Consider the following 21,124-nt stretch of genomic DNA (forward strand, 5'->3'; position numbering starts at 1 on the left):
GAGAGATACACTGCTCCGACGACGCACACAGACAAAGTCAAAGGTTAGACATGTCGAGTATTTCATATTGAAGTTACCTACATCTCCTGGAATAACTGTTTTACCGCATTATACACCACAGGCAATGGTTGTAAAATCAATTTAATAAATCCAAAATATACATATTGCCATTGGGCAATAATGACATTATTAGTCATTAGTCAGTACTTTGAAAAATACCATACTATGTTATTTTATTTTAAAGTTCCTTGTAATATGCATATTACAAGGAACTTTAAAATAAAATAATATATTCTTTGGTTAGTTTGACCAATCTATTTATAGTTATTTTTAGTCATATGAATGATATAATTAATACATATTCCAATTATTTTTTTGGTTCTACAGGACAAACTACTTTGACTCTGGTTCATAGCAGCAACTCAAATCTAATACTACAATGTAGCTTCATATATTGCTTCATATATTCCAACTATTCGATGATCTATAACAGCAGAAAGTCCAAGTCCATAAAATATCTGTTATAATTCACAAAAGCCACCAAACTTAGCAATCGAGTATATAGTGTATCTAAATATATGCTGTATATATTATTGATCATTTACATCCGGAAGGTGGCGGTAGTGCACTATCATACGTCTGCATCCGCCGTCAAACGACAACGAAGAAGAAGACAACAACGATAGGTCGCGCGAAGAGTCACAAACCGGAAGCCCAAGATCGCACCAGCGGAAATAGTTGGAAATTGGGCTCGGCACCAAAAAATATGTCAAGCCCAAAGCAGTAAACAGGAATGCTAAGTGTTAGTTTGCTTTGCTCTGCGTAGTCGGACAGTTCACCGAGCTGAGGGCCATGGAAGATGACATACTGACCACGCTGAAAATCTTGATCATCGGAGAAAGTGGCGTCGGAAAGTCCAGGTAAGGAGCGCATGTCTTGGCTAAATGTTAACGCTAGCTAGCGCGTTAATGACACACGCCGTGGCATCTAAACGTGTAACGTATGACCGTCAGCGTCTGTTTCAGAGCCTGTATTGTATTGCCATGTCCAATGCTGTCCTGAGTGTAAACGCACGCAATTGAAAGCGACAATTACGCCGTTTATCTCGCTAGCTAACTAAGCGTTAGCTCGCTGGCTAGTTAGTCCGAATAAGGTGGTGACATCTCTGCTGGAAAATGTTGCTCTCGAATAGTTTTGTACCCATTTCTCACGGCACATATGTTAGACAATGAATATATACGCATTTAATATTGTATTGATAAAACCAAAGTAGCATTATTAATTGGCGTCATTGGCATTCCAACATTGACCAAACATTTAATGCGTGCTTGGACTAACAAAATGCTTGACGGTAGGTATGGTAACTTGACTTGTACCGTGTGCAAAAAAGTCTACGAGCAGACGTGTTTAAAATGTAAAATTATATCTTTGTAATGATCCAAGAGCTGCCGTATACATTTTTAAAAATCTTGGTGCTAAACAGTGCCCCCTGGTGTCCAAATAGGTTGTTGCTCGTATTAAACTTGTTCCTGCGGGGGTGGAGACACAGGTTTTGCCGCAGCAGGTGATTTCACTGATGAGCTCCTTCCCTCCGCTTGAAGGAGGCGTTGATCATGAAATTAAAGTCAGCTGCGTTAATGAAAGAGCCTGCAGTGTCCTCCATGGCACCAGTTTGACGCCAGTCTTAAAAGGATGAACGCCAGGGCGGGCTCGGCTTTGTCCACCAATGGTAGGAGGATGGGGGTGAGGATGAGGGTGAGGCTCACTTCTATTTGATGTTTTAAAAACTCAATCTTTCCGTTACAGGTAACGGTGTATTTCTTGCTAATTTTTTCCATTGTTGATATTACTTCATTTGAGTTTATTTGCATCATACCTTTCACTCATTTTTTTTTTCAGTGTACATCAAAGTTTTAAGAAGTTGTTAAAGGTCTGCGATTATCTGTAACCCGGTACCTCACTCGCTACTTCAGCATCAACTGGTTGGAAGAAGTTGTGCCGCATCCAGATGTTTGCACTAACTGGATGTCATTAATGGTGAACTTTGTCCTTCAGATCTGGCAATGTCATGCAGGAGTTGTAGATGGCTGGTTCCCTGACAGCGCTGCGCGGTGATGAGCTAATCTGCTGTATTTGTTGATGTTTAAACCTTGTGTTTTGTCCATCCTGTCACCAGCCTCCTCCTCAGGTTCACAGATGACACGTTTGACCCCGAGCAAGCGGCCACAATCGGTGAGTAACAGCGCTGAGCTCATTAGATGAATGAATAACAGAAACGGAACCCGCATATGACCAAACGTTCAAATGACTTCAGCAGAAGGAAAGAGGACATTTAACCAATTGTCCAGTGACCAGAGTACAGCAGCAACTCAGTTTTATTACATTGTTACATTTATTACATTCATTTCCTTCTCAAAGGTCAGACAAAAACAAAATATAGTGTTTTCCGAGGAAAGAATGTGAATCCAAATTTGTTTCATCATTTGATTTGGTGGAAGGATACAATGCCGGGCAAATGATACATCACATCCATTATTGGAACATGCTGCTGTACACACACATTTCATGTTGGATGCTGTGGAGAGCGAAACATCACTGCTGAAAACTAGCTTGATGCAACATCTGCAGGTGAGGATCCTGACATCCTGAGAAGACTGTTACACAATCTGTTGTTGTTGTGGCCCAGCGAGGTGCACTGTATTCAGGCACGTGCTCCGAGCAGTCAGTGTGGCTCCATGGAGGTCTTCTGCAAACCTTTTGTACTTTTCAAGCATTTCAGGTGGCTGATGAGGTTTTTGGTGTGCCTGTTTTTTCCCTCATCGTGGAGCACTTGGTACCTCCTTCCTGTCAATGATCGAGCCCTGCAGTCTGTTGTGTGAGCAATCATTCATTTAACTTTTCATTGTGTAGGTGTTGACTTTAAAGTGAAGACCATGTCCGTAGATGGAAATAAGGCAAAGCTGGCGATATGGGTAAGTGTGCACACAGAGAATGTTTTTTTTTTTTTTAAGGACTGAAGTTCCAGCTGGTATCCAGAAGATGGCACTCACGTGACACCATTGTCTTCTGCTCCAAATGTCTGTCCTTGTCAAAGATGAGCTGCTTGTGTGTTGCAGGACACTGCGGGACAGGAGCGCTTCAGAACCCTGACCCCCAGTTACTACCGAGGAGCCCAAGGAGTCATCCTAGGTAGGACAGTGGTGTGTGCGTGTTTCCTTTGTGTAATTGCACAGCCGTGTTTTTGTTCCAGTGTATGATGTCACAAGACGAGAAACCTTTACCAAACTGGAGAACTGGCTGAACGAGCTGGAGACGTACTGTACGAGGAATGACCTTGTGAAAATGCTCGTTGGAAACAAAATTGATAAGGTAAGCGGCTTTCTGCTTATTATTCTTCCACTATTAAATTATACAAATCCAATTGCTGAGATTTTTGGCGTGCATAACACGGGACACGGTTTTATTTGGACCGTGTTCCATTCCTATATTATCTGACAGTAGCTGATCTTAAGGAAAAGTGCACTTGGAGGTTTGGCCCATCTAAAATCCGAATGAGACGTGATCATGCGTTTCTCTTTTGTGTTGTAAACAAAAACAGGTAATGAATGCATATAATGGGACTCGCCAAATCCGTAAAGCTCCAAGGTTTTCTATCCATGCTGTAGGCGTGTACTAACAGGTATATTGATGATGCATCAATTTCACATATAGAAATGAACTCCAGACGGCTCCAATATGTAGCATTACCTTTGGCTAGTGGCCTGAGGCATTGAGTGTGTGGCGCTAGTCGCTAGCCAGTGTGGTGTGACGAGGTGTCACTACGTCAGTAATGCAGTTCTTGGGTGTAACGATGTTGTTGATGCTGCTATAGCTTGGTTAATATGCAGCTCACATTATGGGAATGGAGCCTTGTTGGCGCTTTATGCAGATTTTTCCAAAAGGCTTACAGGTGGAATAGTTGGGTCCCATTACATGCGTTCTTTGCTGCCTCTTTTTGGCAGTTTTTGTATCTTCAGAACGCACACGTGTTCATGCCTCTAAGGATTGTGGATGATGGGCAGAACTGCCCAAAAACTTCCTTTAATAGGGGCCTCAATGTGGAGGGTGGTTTTGCGTCTAGAGTCAGTGGCCTTCATTTTGCCGACCTTAGTATTAGAACACGTCGACCAAAAACTCTTTTATGTGCGATGACTAGCTGTACATGGACTACTCCAAAGTTCCATTTTGTCCCGTGAGATTATTAAAATGAGGTTTGTCTGTCCATTCAAATGTGTCAAGTAATTGAAATGTCCATATTAACTCATAATAATTCACTTTACCCCAGATAGGAAGGGTTTTTATCCATAATTTGGATGTGTATCTTGTATCAAAGATACGGTGCATTTGAAAAGTATTAAATTCCCATTTTTTTGCAAAATCTACACACAACACCCCCTATAGTGAAAATGTGAAGATTGTAATTGTTGCTAAGGTACTGTTGTAGCCAAAATTCCCTGCAGAATTTAAGATTTTGTGGCCTTTTCTCAGAAAATATGAATGATAAAACAAAAACCTGTCGCACATAATTAGTGGTTGTGTGAAGACATTTATTTAAAAAAAATATATATATTTTTTTACACCTTTTTAAATCATAATGACAACAAACTTAAAAATTGACCCTGTGAAAAGTTGACACTCCTTAGATTTGACATCAATGACAGCTTGAAGAGCCTCAAGAGCCAAATTGCATGTCGGATACATTTGTACAGGTTAGTAGGTAACATTTAAAGTAGTCGCTGCCTCTCACGCCTCCTCTGACAGTACATTGTTGACGATAATGCATATCATATTTTTGTGGGGTTGTTTTTCTTTTCTTGCGCTTTATATTCTTCATAGCCTGTCATTCCCATTGATCAAAGACATGCACAGCACATAAAGCCTGGTATAAAGGTTCAGGCTGAATAGAAAATGTCCAAAATAAGCCGGAGCCAGTGGACAAATGAGGGAAATAAAAGAGCATGGCAGTCCCACCCACATATTTCTGGCAGCTCATCTTAAAGCGGGATGCTAAATAGAGCATTATGAATTCAGTGGGTTCCGTTCTTTGCAACGACAACTAAAGGAAAATCCCTTTTCCTTTCCGTGCCCCGAGACGCTCGCAGCAGCCGACGGCTCCACCCGGCTGACTTGAAACAAGCCGTTCCTACTTTGTTTCAGGACCACTGCTGCTTCTTTGTTTCAGGAAAAGCACGAGCTAGACAGGGCAGAAGGGCTGAAGTTTGCAAGAAAACATTCCATGCTTTTCATAGGTAAGCCAGGAGGATTCCCTCCTCTGAAAAGACCCACTGGGCGTGTATTACTGCTGTTGCACCACGGCTTTCCGGGGAATGCTGCTGTAGACGGAGTTCATTCTCCCGCCATGCCCGTTTGGTCACCTTGCTTCTCACTTCAATCCTGCGTGTCGTCACAGAGGCCAGCGCAAAGACCCGGGATGGTGTTCAGTGTGCGTTTGAAGAGCTTGTGGAGAAGATCATACAGAGTCCGGGGTTGTGGCAGAGCGACGGCCACGGCAGGGGGGTGCAGCTCACCGATGAAGACGCAGGAGGTGGCGCCTGTGGTGGATACTGCTCACTGGTCTAGACACACGGCTTCTTCAGCATCGCCACCCGGTGACACAAACCCTTGCTTCCGTCCGCGCCCCCCCCACACGCCCGTGTGTTCACACAGACGATACGTTTGCACAAATTCCGATAAAGCTGCGCTTCAAATGCTAAACGCCACTCAGCCTCGGCCTGCACAGCGTGGGAGGACGCGTGTCTCGCCCCCGTTTGCTTTGGACTGTGAAATGAAGGTCGTTTTTATCAAAGAGACGAGACCAGTTCCTGAAACCAAAGTATGTCAAGTCGACTTCCTTGTCCCTCCGATCATGGAATATTGATCAAGGCTTGGAATTATATTGACTTTGGCTTGAGCTGGCCTACTTGGGCAGAACAGTGTGGACAAAAGTATTGGGACAACATTTGCTCCTAAAGCAGCTTTGTCCTTGTCATAAAAAATCTTTGGTCATCAGCTGGACACTCATGGTGGGCGACAATACTAATTAGTATTGATCCGATATTGAGTAAAGGCATCAACGATACCAGTATGACATTTTAGGCGCTTCATTTTTATTACAATCAGTACAATATTATCCCTCTTATGCCAGTGGTTCCCAAATCTTGATTTTTAAATATTGACAGAAGGGGATTGGCTCCAGCATGCCCGCAGCTTTTGGTGATAAGCGGCATAGAAAATGGATGGATGAAGGCTGATTTATTCTTTTATCAAAATGATGAATTGACAGTATAAGTAACAACGTAAAGCAATTTCCAAGTTAAGTTTACTCACACCCGCTTTTTGGGGCTTATTCTAATTAATTCTATTCTAAATTGTTCCCAAAGCCTGAGTAGTTTTCCCTGGCAGTATCGCCGCTTTTTTTTTTTTGCGGTTCAATGCAGCCCCTTAAAAAAAAACTGCATAAGTCGGCAAAAAATACTTATATATGGACAAATTAGCATAAAATGTTTAAAGTAAAATACAAATTCATGGCTGGATCGTTGTAGTTGGATTGTAGTATTATACATTTGCCACTAGGTGTCAGTGTTTGGAGAGACAGTCACGGCTCTTCCCCACAATTAACTGCCAGAAAGGATTACTTTATAGCTATATACATATGGCAACTCCACAAACATGCATAATTATTGGATACGGCCATAAAATGTTTCTCTCATGCATCATCCGATGAACAGAAATGGACCAAACGAGATGCAGTTTGATGTATAACTGATATGAACTAATTTTGTAAGAGTTGTCCCAAGACTTTTGTCCACAGTGTATATCCCACATGCTGCTGTGGAGAAGTCATTCCAAGCCAACACTCCGCTACATGGTTTGGATTCCACCCACACAAGCGCCTCATCTGCTGGGAACATCATACTTGTACTTCGACTTGCAAGCGGTACCACTTATTGTCCTTCACCTCCAAATCCTTTGGTGTGTTTTTTCTTTTCTTTTTTCAATGACGTGAGTGGATGAATGAAATGGACGGGTACCAGCAGCAAACAGCTTTGCACCCAGAAAGGATAAAAGGGGAAAGTGGAGCTTGAAAGGAGTCTTTAAGATAATATCTAAAGTGGTATCGCTCACTACGTGTCCCAATGAAGGGAAAGTGTTCAATAAGTAACAGGGTGCGTTTGCCTGTGCTAATGGCTTTAGCAGTGGCATCTGGGAAATGTCCACTTGTTCTCAGCCTCTGATCTTCCAACACAGGGATTATTAAAATGACACGAATCACCGTTGGATTGTTTTTAGGGGTGCATGGTAATTATGGGGCCGATATGTGGAGTAGGAAATCATACCGATAAATCTGATATTGAAAATATACCCAAAATATTGGTGGAGTAAGAAATCATACCGATAAATCTGATATTAAAAATATACCCAAAGTATTGGTAGAGTAAGAAATCATACCGATAAATCTGATATTAAAATATACCCAAAGTATTGTGTGGGTGAGCAAATCAAGCGCTCATTTTTTTCCTCCTGCCTGTGACATTAATGGTCTAGCATAACTTCCCCTGAGCTAATGTGTAAACATTCACTTTATGATAATTGGGGGTGGGGGAGTGGAGGAACCCAGCTGCTCGGAGTGTGTGCCTGAGTACAGTTTACCCTCGCTCTGCGCTATACGTTGGTTCTCCTGATGGCAGCCATGTTCTAGTAGTCGGCCAAATCAACAGGTACACTCGGTCAAATCCTAATTTGTTCCAGGCCTTCCCTCCGGGTGTGCATTAACCACACTTGAATCTAAATTTAAAGTAGACATAATATCGGTTATGTGTATCATATCGGTCTTGAGAAAGGACGTTTTTGCTACGGGTTTATCGTGCATCTCTAATTGTATTTTGACTCGCATGAGGATCTCTTATGTGCCATTCTTTATTGATCTGTCATCTTAGATTTAGCAAAAAGCAAAGGAGCGTCCAGGTTTTAGCAACATGTTTTTTTCCTCAAAGATGTAAACTTTGTGTACATTTTGTGTATTTTAGTGAGTTGTCAAGTTGAATGTATGCATAGTCACTACAAACTGTCCTAATGTATTAATGTACCCTTTTTTTTTTTACAGTCCTCCAGACGTGAGGCTTGGTTGATGCAATAAAGTATGAAAAGGGAGACCTGCAGTTGTTTGTGATGTGAGCGTCTCCCCCGAGGACCATAACACTGCTGTGCCGTCACGGTTGCCGTGTTGGAAATGTCGCTGTTAGGTGAGGGCTTCTTCACATTCCGCTGCCTTGGAAATACAAGAGGTGTGTTTGAAGAGTGTCCGAGGAAGCATCGCACCCCAGACGTGTGATCCAACTAAATCATCTTCTTTTGGCAGACTTCTCAGGGAAACACAACCACAGCCATAAGTCATGCTACCAACGCTTTAACTGGGATGCGCATAATTCCTGGGCGATTATGAAAGGCTTAGGGGTTGGCAGCGTGAGCGAGGAGGCTTCCCATGTAGCGCGTTCCTCATCTCCTGCCACAGCACAGGCCGCCGTCTGGAAATATGTCTCAGTCAAACATCAACACAGACCTTCATGTGGTCCCGACTGTGCGCTGAGCTGTAAGCGCTGCCATTTCCTCCTGCCTACATGGAGAAACCAGCCAGTCAGGGGGGCCCACAGATGACACTTGCTCTATTTTCAGACTTTTTTTATTTTATTTAATTTTTTGGGGCGAAGCTTAGAAATACTTCAAAAAGTATTGCTCCTATAATAAGGCAGTTTATTCTAACCAAAGTGCTTTTATAAAGTTGCAAAGCTGCTGAATCAGAGTTGGAAAACACCCTTCAACAAAGGAAACCTTCCCGCCACAATCCTCGAGACAAACACATTTCTCTGCGTTGAAAGATTCCCTGATGGAACACTCCTGCAGATGCCGAATAGACTGGTGGAGGAGGAGGCAGGGCATTGATCTTTGCATCTGGTCTCCAGAGTAGCTGCAAGGCACTTGAGGACACGGGTGCTCCTCTGCATCATTTGGTGTCCCAGGTGTGCCCCGCACTCCATCAGCAGCCAAACAATGCATGTAATGGCTGGCGACCAGTCCAGGGTTTAGGTCAGCTGGGATAGGCTCCAGCATACCCCAGCGACCCTAGTGAGGAGAGGCGGTATAGAATTATGGTCCAGCTTGAAACTTGCCGTGTTCCACCAAGATGCAAGCAGGCGGTGTTTCCATGTGTCAACTCTTGACTAGCTGTTTAGCTTCCTGTTTAGCTTCAGATGGTCGGTATACACGTTTGAATAATTTGGGTTTAGAAAGGTGGTCTAGTATGACAGTGGAATCGGGTGAAGTTCAGTGCAGGACTGATGGAAGGATGGAATGTTTCCTGTCCCTGAAGAATGCAGCCAAGCTCTTAGTGTCATAAACAAAAACGTCAACCATGAAGAGGCTTGTCCCCGCTTTGACGTGAGTATCTTTGACGTGTGCGGTTTGCTTTGCTGAAGAGAACCGTCAGGGCTTCCATGTATTCAGATGTTACTGCATCAGCCGTCGCTTGGTCGGGTGTCTGGATCCCAGACGTCACTCACTTTGTCATGCTCCTCATGGCTGGATCGAGCGTCGGCCATGCTGGCTTTTAAAGCACGAAGGGATGATTGGAAAGATCAGTCTTGCCTTAATACTTTTACCAGCTTTTTTACAGCCTGGAAATGGGAACGCGGTGGCCTTGCGTTGGAGATGACCTGTCATGATTTGGGCTGAGGACTCCTGCCACTCGAAGGTCTGCTGATTGGATCAGTGTTTATATTCTGGGATGAGTGCCCTCTTTTTCCTTCCTGTGAAAAGCTGGCTCTCGTGTCTGAGGTTACCCTTCAGAGAAGCCGAGGACTGCAAGCTAACGACCAGCATGTGACCGCTGTCGCTACAGGTGGAAACGCTTTCATTATGCAGACGCGTGTGTTCTCTCAGTGGACTGATGTTTTGTGCTGTGTGGGCTTGGGATGAGTAACCTTTCACTCATGTTCACATCACGGTGCCAAGTCAAATTTCAGGTCTTCATTTTAATACACTGTTCTGTTGTTTTAGTATCATATTCTGATCACGTTTTGCTTCAAAATGTCAGTCCATGTTGGAATTCCTCCTTGGCCCTCAAACCGCAGCTACCCAGCAGGACCCGGCAGGACTCGTGCAGTGGCACCACCACGGTTACCTGTAGGTAAGCCGCCATCACCTCGCTGTAATTTTAATAATAATTTTGTCCTCAACTGTATGAACATATCTCCACTACCGATGTTCAAACGCGGACCTACATTACCAATCCAATACACGGTAAGACTTCAGGGGTCTCCAACCAGTAGCTCCTAACCAATTTAAGTGGCTTTATTCGTGTAGTACCAATTCCTATAGCTACGGAATTAGCCCGCGTCCAGCACAACTAGGTTTTGGGAACGCTTAAAGGCTATGGGTTGAATTAATTAAAACGGACACTTTTGGAAATCCAGCCTGGAATAGGTGCGTATTCTCGAAGATCTGGGAAGCTTTTTGGCATGGACTGTAGCTGCTCTATAGGTGTCCACAACTCAATACAAAGGGCTCAAAAATTGGCGTGTAAGGTCCCCTTTAGTAGGCCGTAGGCAACCACGAAACGGCATGATTCGAGTTGATATATATTTTAGAAAAAGGTGGAGTGAAGCGCAAAGTGGCGAGTGGATTCCTGTATTCATCTGTTGTGTGCAGTGACACACTAAGTTAGTTTTGTACAATTGATTCTCAATTGTGTTGAAAGAGTAAAAAAAATAAACAAACGTAGATGTTTCATCAAGGATCCTGCCAATATGTCCATCCTTGGAGATGGCAGAGCTCCATGTCTGCCAATCAAACCGCTTTAACTTAATAAGAGCAGGAATCCTCCACCCAGTCAACCCTTAGCCTTGTAAGGTCTGCTCAAGGCTGTAATCGAGTTTTGTTGTATTTTGAGATGCTCAATCTAATGGAAAGCGAAATGGCTGTTTTGTAACCCTTGTTGACTTTTTGAAACGGTTCCCTAAAAGAGGAGCTGCAAAAGACGGGAAAGAAAACTCCCCTCACACCAGGAGATGCTTTCATGCTGGCCTCGGGTTACTTTGCCAATAAACGTCTGAGCTGAAAACTGCAACAGACGGCTCGTGTTTTTGCGCTTTTTTTTTTTGGTAGCAAAGGGTAAGGATGAGTAGGGTCGTGTACCGTAGCCCCCCCTGACACCCCCGTGCCATCTGGCAACACGCAAATTCCCCCACAATGCAGTCACTCTGCGTGTCACGGTGCAACATGGAAATAGCAAAGCGCCTGTAGTCTGGCCTTCAGCTGCTACAATAAACTAATCACTTAGTATCAACATGGCCTGGGTGTTGGCTTTCCACGCGCCTCCAACATTGTCACTGACTTTACACATGCGCTCCGACATCACAAAAAATCCACCTTAATAAAGCACCTCCTGGGTCAAATGATTGGCATGTATAGAAACAAATTCATTATTTAGTGTAAATAAACCTACCCGCTGTCATAATTGCAGAGCTTATTTTTCCAAGCCAGGCTTTAGAGGTCGTACTGGAGAAATTTGCTGCAAACCGCTAAAAGACAAAGCCACTTTGAAGGTCTGCAAGGCAGGAGAAGATCGCATGGAGCTTCATAAAGGCTACTCCGGAAACTCAGGTATTTGGATGCATTTACAGGTACAATCTTTCAGTATTCACTGCTGTACTTTTCACTTTGTTTTGTAAACCATTGAATGTTGTGTACCCTGTCCCATAAACATGCTGTGTGTGGAGTGGTGCCTTGGTTAATGTCACCACCTCACCCCCACATGCAATGCTGTGCTTTGCTTTCATCCCTAATAAGGTTTATTGCATTGTTGGCTTCTTCATGTGTAAATTGGATGTTTTTGTGCTGTCAAAATGTGTCCCCTTTTTATTTTTTTCCAGGATATCATCCACATATCTTCACACATTGAAGCGTGAAACGTGTGTATATATTTAAATGTTAATCCTCTTAATGCCTATTGTACTTGATGGCACTGTTTTTGTATGCAAATGTTCAATTTTGTAAATGTTAGGGTCTAGGGCTCTGTCAAAGATGTGGCTTAATTATATACTGTAAGATTAGTAATAAAATTCAGGTCTTCCATTATAATCAGCTTTATTGTCCCATTGTAAGTTGACGACAAACCTGCATATTTTTTTAAATTTCAAGGCCTCTAACATGATGCATACCCACCACCACCATTACATCCGAATGAGCATCGTTGACAGGCAGAGGGCCCCTCCATTGTCTCCCAAGGATCATTAGACACCACAAGAGCCAACCGTACCTGTCCGGACCTGCCTCACCCTTCACAGGTTGGCTACACACTCGTCTCTGTACAGTCCATCACCTTCTCTTTAGTGCGGTCCACGTGCTACGCTGGGGGTATCTGGTGAGTATCATACAGCAACTCTGTAAACACACGCTTTACCTGTGGCCACGATGCATCACATGATCACGTGTAAGTATCTTGTGTGCATGATCCCAGATGTTGGTCTAAACGAACCCTCACTCCTTCAACCATCCTTGTCCATAATGTGTACATGTGTCCTCAGGAGGGCTCGTTCTCTTTGAGGTGGGGCGTCGTCACCTGAAGAATGATCCCGTGTGGTGAGAGGTGTTTCCTGTTCCTGTTTCAAATTCTCTAGCTGTCACATGTCCAGAAGGAAACCCCTGGTGTGTCTCGTAAATCAGGTTGCTTTCATCCCTAGCCTCTAACATGATGCATACCCACCACCACCATTACATCCGAATGAGCATCGTTGACAGGCAGAGGGCCCCTCCATTGTCTCCCAAGGATCATTAGACACCACAAGAGCCAACCGTACCTGTCCGGACCTGCCTCACCCTTCACAGGTTGGCTACACACTCGTCTCGGTACAGTCCATCACCTTCTCTTTAGTGCGGTTCAAGTGCTACGCTGGGGGTATCTTGTGAGTATCATACAGCAACTCTGTAAACACACGCTTTACCTGCGGCCACGATGCATCACATGATCACGTGTAAGTATCTTGTGTGCATGATCCCAGGTGTTGGTCTAAACGAACCCTCACTCCTTCCAACCATCCTTGTCCATAATGTGTACATTTGTCCTCAGGAGGGCTCGTTCTCTTTGAGGTGGAGCGTCCGTCACCTGAAGAATGATCCTGTGTGGTGAGAGGTGTTTCCTGTTCCTGTTTCAAATTCTCTAGCTGTGGTGGCCATAATGATCCGTGATGACCGTCATATGTTGACAAGTTATTTTTACCACGAAAAGCGAATATGTTTAGAACTCCAAACAAGCTGCTCTGCTGTCACTTGACATGTTTTTGTTTTGGCATTTGGAGGGAGGAGCCGGCAGCTCCACTTTGTGCTCCGTGATAGAACGTGATCTGTTCATGCTTTGCAGAGTCTGCAGAGGTCGGTAGTTGCTGTGTTGAACAAGTATCTAAAGTACTGATTGGTCGTAAATACAGCAGAAGCACCATGAATTCATGGCGTGGGAAACCATGAGGTCTGCATGCATGCGTGGATGCGTGCACGGTGCGAGTGTACTGTGTAAAATGATTAGTGTGTGTGTGTGTCATAGACATAAGTTCAATCTCTCCACCTCAGGTACACAGCGCACACACACATTTTACACACGTATGCTGGCATGTGCACATGCACTCACACGGAACATGCATGGACCTCATAGTTGCCCATACTTTGATTTATTCACGATGGTCTACTATATTTAGCGAGCAATCGGAACTATAGTATACTTGTTCAACTAAGCCACTACAGACGTCTGCAGACTCTGCAAAGCGTGCACAGATCACCTTCTACTACAGAACACCAAGTGGCACCGCAAGCTCCTCTCTCGTTCCTCATCATCCCTACGACAGAAAAACCAGTAAACACATTTGCTTAGCTTTCCATGGTAAAAATAACCTTTGCCAATGTATCGTGATCATCACGGGCCATTACGCCCACCACAGCCACACAATTTGAGAGGAAACTACAAAGTGGAAATGGTCCAATCTGTTCCACACAGTAAATGACAAATTAGTTGATTTTGGTTTCAACAAAATGAAACCCTGAAATTAGAAAATGTATTTGGAATTCTGTGTAATTAATGGGGTGAAAAAACTTTGTTGTTGAGGGACCCAAAAGGGTGGGAAATTTGGAGTCTGACCAGCATCAAAATAACATTTTACAAGCAATTTTGTGTAGTTGAGCCTTATCGTTGACATTTATGACACGGAAAATAAGTTTGTATAGTCCAATGATGTTCATGGATTGGATACAATTTCTTTTTAACAGACCAAGAGTGCTTTTCCATACCTGACTGTTGCTGCTCGCTCCTGTGACGCGTCATGTCAGCTGATTGATGCGGATGCAGAGTTACGCCGCCAGGACACATCCCGGGAGTGGGTACAAAGGCCCCCCTGGTCCAGGTTTATGGTCCTCAATTGCCTCTTTGATCCATGTTATCCCAATGTTATCTCCATTCCAGTCCATAATGTGGTTTTCTCTTTTGCAGTGAACGAAAATGGCGGATTTGACTTGTTCCTGTTTTGTTGCTTGTGTGCACACTTTTTTCCTGTTTCCTCACTCTGTCCTGTTCCTTTTATCTTGAAATTGCCTCCCTCTGAATTGTTTGATGCACCTCATGTATGGTAGGGTAACTGGTTGCCATGTTTTTTTTCCTAATTGTATTTCCTTGTCTCTGACAGACTGTTGTCAAGTTTTCCCCGTGGTGTCCTGTCCAGCCTTGTTGGCCTGCAGCCGTGCTTCGTCTGCCAGTGTTCTCGCTATGGGGGTGGGTAAGTATTAGCTACACTAAAGATACTGCTGTCATCCTCCTTGAGCTCTATATTCATGTCCAGAAGGTTTATTGCATTGTTGGCTTCTTCATGTGTAAATTGGATGTTTTTGTGCTGTCAAAATGTGTCCCCTTTTTATTTTTTTCCAGGATATCATCCACATATCTTCACACAGTGAAGCGTGAAACGTGTGTATATATTTAAATGTTAACCCTCTTAATGCCTATTGTACTTGATGTCGCTGTTTTTGTATGCAAATGTTCAATTTTGTAAATGTTAGGGTCTAGGGCTCTGTCAAAGATGTGGCTTAATTATATACTGTAAGATTAGTAATAAAATTCAGGTCTTCCATTATAATCAGCTTTATTGTCCCATTGTAAGTTGACGACAAACCTGCATATTTTTTTAAATTTCAAGGTTTGATTTTGTCAAGTTAAATTTGTCATTGACTGTTTGGAATAATTTGGACCATTTTCACATTGAAAGTGATAAATGTTTCCTTCCATTCGTGGCTGTGGAGAGTTCTGGTGGGGCGTGGGGCTTCAGGACATAATGGTCCGTGACGACCATGGAACGTTGCGCAAAAAGTTATTTTCACTGAAACGCAAATGGGTTTACAACTCCAAACAAGCTGCTCTGCTGTCACTACTAGTTTTTCTTGTAGTTTGGAGGGAGGAGCTTGCAGCGCCACGTCATGCTCGATGACCGTGTGATTTGTGCTAGCTTTGCAGAAGTCAATGGTGACATAGAATCTTAGTTAGTTAGTGTCTACAGTTCTGATTGCTGGCTAAATATAGTAGATCATCGTGAAATGTATGGGAAACAATGAGCTGTGTGCACGCATGGCTGTGTGCATGTGCACACGCCAGCACATGTGTCCATGTGTGTTCTGTGTACCTGAGGTGGAGACCAAACTTTAGTATTTAGCATACTTTTACACACAGTGCACTTATGCAGGCACGTGCACACGCACCCAGCCATGTGTGCACAAACACTCAGACTTCATTGTTTTCCCATACGTTCACTTATTCCGGTCTACTGTATGTATTGAGCAATCAGAAGTATACTTGTTCAACAAAGCAACTCCTGACTTCAGCAGAATCTGTAAAGGATGCACAAGTCACTCAGTCACTGAGCACGAAGTGGAGCTGCAAGCTCTTCCCTCGCTTCTCCCAACTACAGCAAACACTAGTGAGAGCAGAGGAGCTTGTTTGGCGCTCTAAACATACCCGCTTTGTTTTTCATACTGAAAATAACTTTTTGCAAACGTTTAATGGCCATCATGGTCGTCACGGACCATTATGTCCTTGAGCCCCACCCCCACCAGAACCCACCACAATCCGTGAGGAAACACTTCTCACCTACAATGTGACTAGGTCCACTCTGTTCCAAACAGGACTATTTTTCCCACAAAAGGAAAGCCAACATTGGAAAATGCTGTTTAATTACAATGGGTGAAAGATGTTTATAATGGACTAGGAAGGCTGGCAAATTTGGAATCCGACCCTAAAGCATCAAAATCTTGTGTAGGTGAGCCTTATCTTTAAGATGGAGCCCCAGCCCCCCTAACATGTGTTAAATGGAAAATAACTTGTGTATGTATTTTGTAAGTAAAAAGTGTGTATTTAACAGCTAACGGTAGTGGTGTCAAATACGATTGTTGGGACAATGGAGCCTGGAACTGCAAATTTGGCTGTATGCAATATACAATCACAATAAAGGTGATCTGCCAACGATGGTCTTTGGGTGGCATACCTTCATTAGCAGCCCATTGGGATGTCAAGGTCATGGACCCATCGGAAACCAAGGTGGGATGCATTATTTGTGAGAGGCTAAATCGGTCTTTTTTTTTAGAAAGGATGAAAGTATGCTAGCATGGGTAAAGCATGGTAAAGGTAAATAGACTTTTTTTTTTGCCTTCAACAGTGCTCTTTGAGGTGCAGGTAGACCGCCGAGGCTTGACCTGAATGTCGGGGTGGTGCTGTCTCCTCTCTTTGGGGTGTCCCAACCTCTGTCTCAAAGTGGTAGCATGTTTGTTTACGGTTTTGTTGAAAATCCTGAGTTTGTCAGATACGCCTGAAACATACGGGAGGACTTGCCTGCTACACTCTTCTTCTTCTTCCTCATCCACCTTCCTTTGGTTCTTTGTAGAACGAGATGCACTTTTCACAAACTAACATCTGTGGTAACCACGGGATTTGAGGGCATCCCTCAGGCTTATCTGCAAACGACATGGTACTCCTCAAAGCTGCTAACACTAGGAGACAGAGGTTGGGGCACCTGAGAGAGGACACGGCAAACACCATGTTTTCAGGTCAAGACTCAAAGAGCACTCTTGAGGACTAATGTATGTATTCAGGACAGGATGGTTTGAAAGTGGGAAAGCATCTAGGCTTTGGTTTGAAGGCCTCTGACTTAGCCTCACAAATAATGCATAACCACCTTTGGTTTCAGATGGGTCCATGACATCGCATCTGAATGGGAGGCTAACGGCGGTCATAGCAACCAAACCACCATCTTTGGCGAGCAGAGGCTCCTCGCCGTTGTATCACAGCAATCGTCCTTTGACACCACTGAGAAGCCAACCGTTCCTGTCTGGACCTGACCTCCTCGAAGTTGGCTTGACTGGCTTTTGCTCAATCACGTCTGCCTGGTGTCCTACCTAAGCTTTGAGCATGAAGCGATGAAGCCTGCTTGGAGGAGGAGCGGCCCTCATGAGGAAAAAGTGGTAGAAAATGAATGTTTAGTATTTTTTGTAAGTAGTAAATCCAAATAGCAGTATTGATTGCAGCATCACTAAAATAAAGTCACAGTTTAGCTCCTAATAAAAATAGTATATAGCTAAAAGTAGTATGAAGTATCCAAACCAAAGTCAGGGAGTGTGTTTGTCTCTTGCTTGTCTTTGCTGTGAGTTCATGGTTGCCGGTTGATGGTTTGTCTTCCTTTTTTTGTGCATCATAAGCACTTTAAGCTCCAACACTGCAAAAAGTCAATTCTTTTCTTCAAATGGAGTATTCAGCCAACCGGGACATTATCGCGTGATATGAGGAATAGAGGAGTCAACAAGAGTGGCTGGCTGGACAGCTTAGTGGATCACACCACGGCCTTTGGACCAGGAGTCTGGGGTTCAAAGCCTGGGCCGCATAAGTGGGAATATCTACTAACAACATATGGAGCTTTTTGTGGTAGATTAGTCAGGAATTGTAAAAGATATAGACGCACGGAGAAAAGGCTTGGTGTGGCTGGCTGGGTGGCTCCGAGGTTTCACCAGTGGCATTGGAGCGGGAGATGGTGGTTCAAATCCTCGCTGGAGCAATGGAAAAATCCCAAATGGCCATGATTTTGGAGTGGGATGGAGACGCACGGCTTAGTGTGGATGGATGGGTGGCTCCGAGATAACACCAGCAGTGGTGGAGGCAAGAGGAGGTGCAGGTGAGGGCGGAGCCAGATGGCTTGCCAGGTGGTTGGTGGGCGGAGCTAGAGTGCAAGGAAGGTGGTTGGCAGGGGGAGGACTGGCCAGGCACTTTGCAGGAGGAGTTCATACTCCAAAGCACAACATATTCACTTACAATGAAATATTTTTTTTTTCACAAAAATGAAAATATAAAAAATGGTGTTAAAAAATGAAAAAACACCAAACATGAAAAAATAAAAATGAAACCAACCAAAAATGACAAAAATGACAAAAAAAATGACAAAAAATGACAAATGAAACCAACAAAAAATGACAAAAATGAACAAAAAAATGACCAAAAAAATGACCAAAAAACAACAAAAAACGACCAAAAAAACGACAAAAAACAACAAAAAACGACCAAAAAAACGACAAAAAACAACAAAAAACAAAGAATGTTGAAAAAAAACAACAAAAAAACAACAAAAAAACAAAGAATGTTGAAAAAAACAACAAAAAAAAACAAAGGAAAAAATGATGGAAAAAACTCTTTACTCTTTACTCTTTACTCTTTACTCTTTACTCTTTACTCTTTACTCTTTACTCTTTACTCTTTACTCTTTACTCTTTACTCTTTACTCTTTACTCTTTACTCTTTACTCTTTACTCTTTACTCTTTACTCTTTACTCTTTACTCTTTACTCTTTACTCTTTACTCTTTACTCTTTACTCTTTACTCTTTACTCTTTACTCTTTACTCTTTACTCTTTACTCTTTACTCTTTACTCTTTACTCTTTACTCTTTACTCTTTACTCTTTACTCTTTACTCTTTACTCTTTACTCTTTACTCTTTACTCTTTACTCTTTACTCTTTACTCTTTACTCTTTACTCTTTACTCTTTACTCTTTACTCTTTACTCTTTACTCTTTACTCTTTACTCTTTACTCTTTACTCTTTACTCTTTACTCTTTACTCTTTACTCTTTACTCTTTACTCTTTACTCTTTACTCTTTACTCTTTACTCTTTACTCTTTACTCTTTACTCTTTACTCTTTACTCTTTACTCTTTACTCTTTACTCTTTACTCTTTACTCTTTACTCTTTACTCTTTACTCTTTACTCTTTACTCTTTACTCTTTACTCTTTACTCTTTACTCTTTACTCTTTACTCTTTACTCTTTACTCTTTACTCTTTACTCTTTACTCTTTACTCTTTACTCTTTACTCTTTACTCTTTACTCTTTACTCTTTACTCTTTACTCTTTACTCTTTACTCTTTACTCTTTACTCTTTACTCTTTACTCTTTACTCTTTACTCTTTACTCTTTACTCTTTACTCTTTACTCTTTACTCTTTACTCTTTACTCTTTACTCTTTACTCTTTACTCTTTACTCTTTACTCTTTACTCTTTACTCTTTACTCTTTACTCTTTACTCTTTACTCTTTACTCTTTACTCTTTACTCTTTACTCTTTACTCTTTACTCTTTACTCTTTACTCTTTACTCTTTACTCTTTACTCTTTACTCTTTACTCTTTACTCTTTACTCTTTACTCTTTACTCTTTACTCTTTACTCTTTACTCTTTACTCTTTACTCTTTACTCTTTACTCTTTACTCTTTACTCTTTACTCTTTACTCTTTACTCTTTACTCTTTACTCTTTACTCTTTACTCTTTACTCTTTACTCTTTACTCTTTACTCTTTACTCTTTACTCTTTACTCTTTACTCTTTACTCTTTACTCTTTACTCTTTACTCTTTACTCTTTACTCTTTACTCTTTACTCTTTACTCTTTACTCTTTACTCTTTACTCTTTACTCTTTACTCTTTACTCTTTACTCTTTACTCTTTACTCTTTACTCTTTACTCTTTACTCTTTACTCTTCTTCTCACCCTCCTCGGTCTCCGCTCCTGCTCCGCCTCCGCCGCCGCTCCTGCTCCGCCTCCGCCGCCGCTCCTGCTCCGCCTCCGCCGCCGCTCCTGCTCCGCCTCCGCCGCCGCCGCCGCTCCTGCTCCGCCGCCGCCGCCGCTCCTGCTCCGCCTCCGCCGCCGCTCCTGCTCCGCCTCCGCCGCCGCCGCTCCTGCTCCGCCGCCGCCGCTCCTGCTCCGCCTCCGCCGCCGCCGCCGCTCCTGCTCCACCTCCGCCGCCGCCGCCGCTCCTGCTCCGCCTCCGCCGCCGCTCCGCCGCTCCATCTCCTGCTCCGCCGCTCCGCCGCTCCACCTCCGCCGCCGCTCCGCCTCCTGCTCCGCCGCCGCCGCTCCGTCTCCTGCTCCGCCGCCGCCGCTCCGTCTCCTGCTCCGCCGCCGACGCTCCGCCTCCGACGCTCCTATGTTGTGGCAGACTGAACTGACGGGGATTTGAACCCCACTCACCCATTGCAAAGCCAGTGGTGCGACCCACCAAGCTGTCCAACCAGCCACACTCGGACCGTTTTCCGGGCGTCTTTATCTTTTTCAATTCAGTAATCAACTGCAAAACACTCACATTTTCTTATAAGTTAGCACCTGCCAGGATTTGAACCCCGGTCTCCTGCTCCAAAGTCAGTGGCATTACCCACCAAGCTGTTCAGCCAGCCACGCTGGGACATTTCTCCGGGCGTCTATATCTTTTCCAATTCCGGAATAAGCAACTGCAAAATACACATGTTCTCCTATAAGGAGTCAGGGAACCGCATAATGTCCAAAGTCAGCGGGGCTACCGACTAGACCGTCCAGACAACCAGACCTGTCTGTGCCCATCTAGTATCTAGAGTACACACACAGTACATATACTGCAACATGTGACAGAATGTTACCCACTATGTTTTGGGAATGTGGGAGGAAAGCCGGAGAACCCCCCCCCAACGCAGGCATGGGGAGAACATGCAGACTCCA

At 43.5% G+C, this 21,124-nt stretch overlaps 1 protein-coding gene and 1 long non-coding RNA gene across 2 annotated transcripts; both read left to right on the forward strand.

Annotated features, from left to right (window-relative positions):
* Window positions 1-663: 663 nt before the first annotated feature.
* On the forward strand, window positions 664-5,765 carry rab18a (RAB18A, member RAS oncogene family). The gene is made up of 7 exons (XM_058059576.1): window positions 664-920; window positions 2,177-2,232; window positions 2,911-2,972; window positions 3,117-3,189; window positions 3,251-3,369; window positions 5,222-5,288; window positions 5,450-5,765. The coding sequence occupies exons 1-7, from the start codon at window positions 853-855 to the stop codon at window positions 5,617-5,619; spliced, it is 615 nt and encodes a 204-aa protein (XP_057915559.1). The 5' UTR covers window positions 664-852; the 3' UTR covers window positions 5,620-5,765.
* A 167-nt stretch (window positions 5,766-5,932) lies between these two features.
* On the forward strand, window positions 5,933-18,575 carry LOC131108548 (uncharacterized). The gene is made up of 3 exons (XR_009120483.1): window positions 5,933-11,697; window positions 11,967-12,005; window positions 12,235-18,575. It is a non-coding gene; the product is annotated as an uncharacterized LOC131108548 (long non-coding RNA).
* The last annotated feature ends 2,549 nt before the right edge of the window (window positions 18,576-21,124 follow it).

Source organism: Doryrhamphus excisus, chromosome 21 (genome assembly GCF_030265055.1).
Source record: "Doryrhamphus excisus isolate RoL2022-K1 chromosome 21, RoL_Dexc_1.0, whole genome shotgun sequence".
Lineage (NCBI taxonomy): Eukaryota > Metazoa > Chordata > Actinopteri > Syngnathiformes > Syngnathidae > Doryrhamphus > Doryrhamphus excisus.

What these genes read in the sequence shown, in the direction of transcription:
- rab18a (XM_058059576.1), top strand. Translation starts at nt 853, where the DNA reads ATGGAAGATGACATACTGACCACGCTGAAAATCTTGATCATCGGAGAA. An exon ending in CGAGCAAGCGGCCACAATCG is followed by an intron (nt 2,233 to 2,910) that starts GTGAGTAACAGC and finishes TTCATTGTGTAG; the next exon opens with GTGTTGACTTTAAAGTGAAG. An exon ending in TTGGAAACAAAATTGATAAG is followed by an intron (nt 3,370 to 5,221) that starts GTAAGCGGCTTT and finishes TCTTTGTTTCAG; the next exon opens with GAAAAGCACGAGCTAGACAG.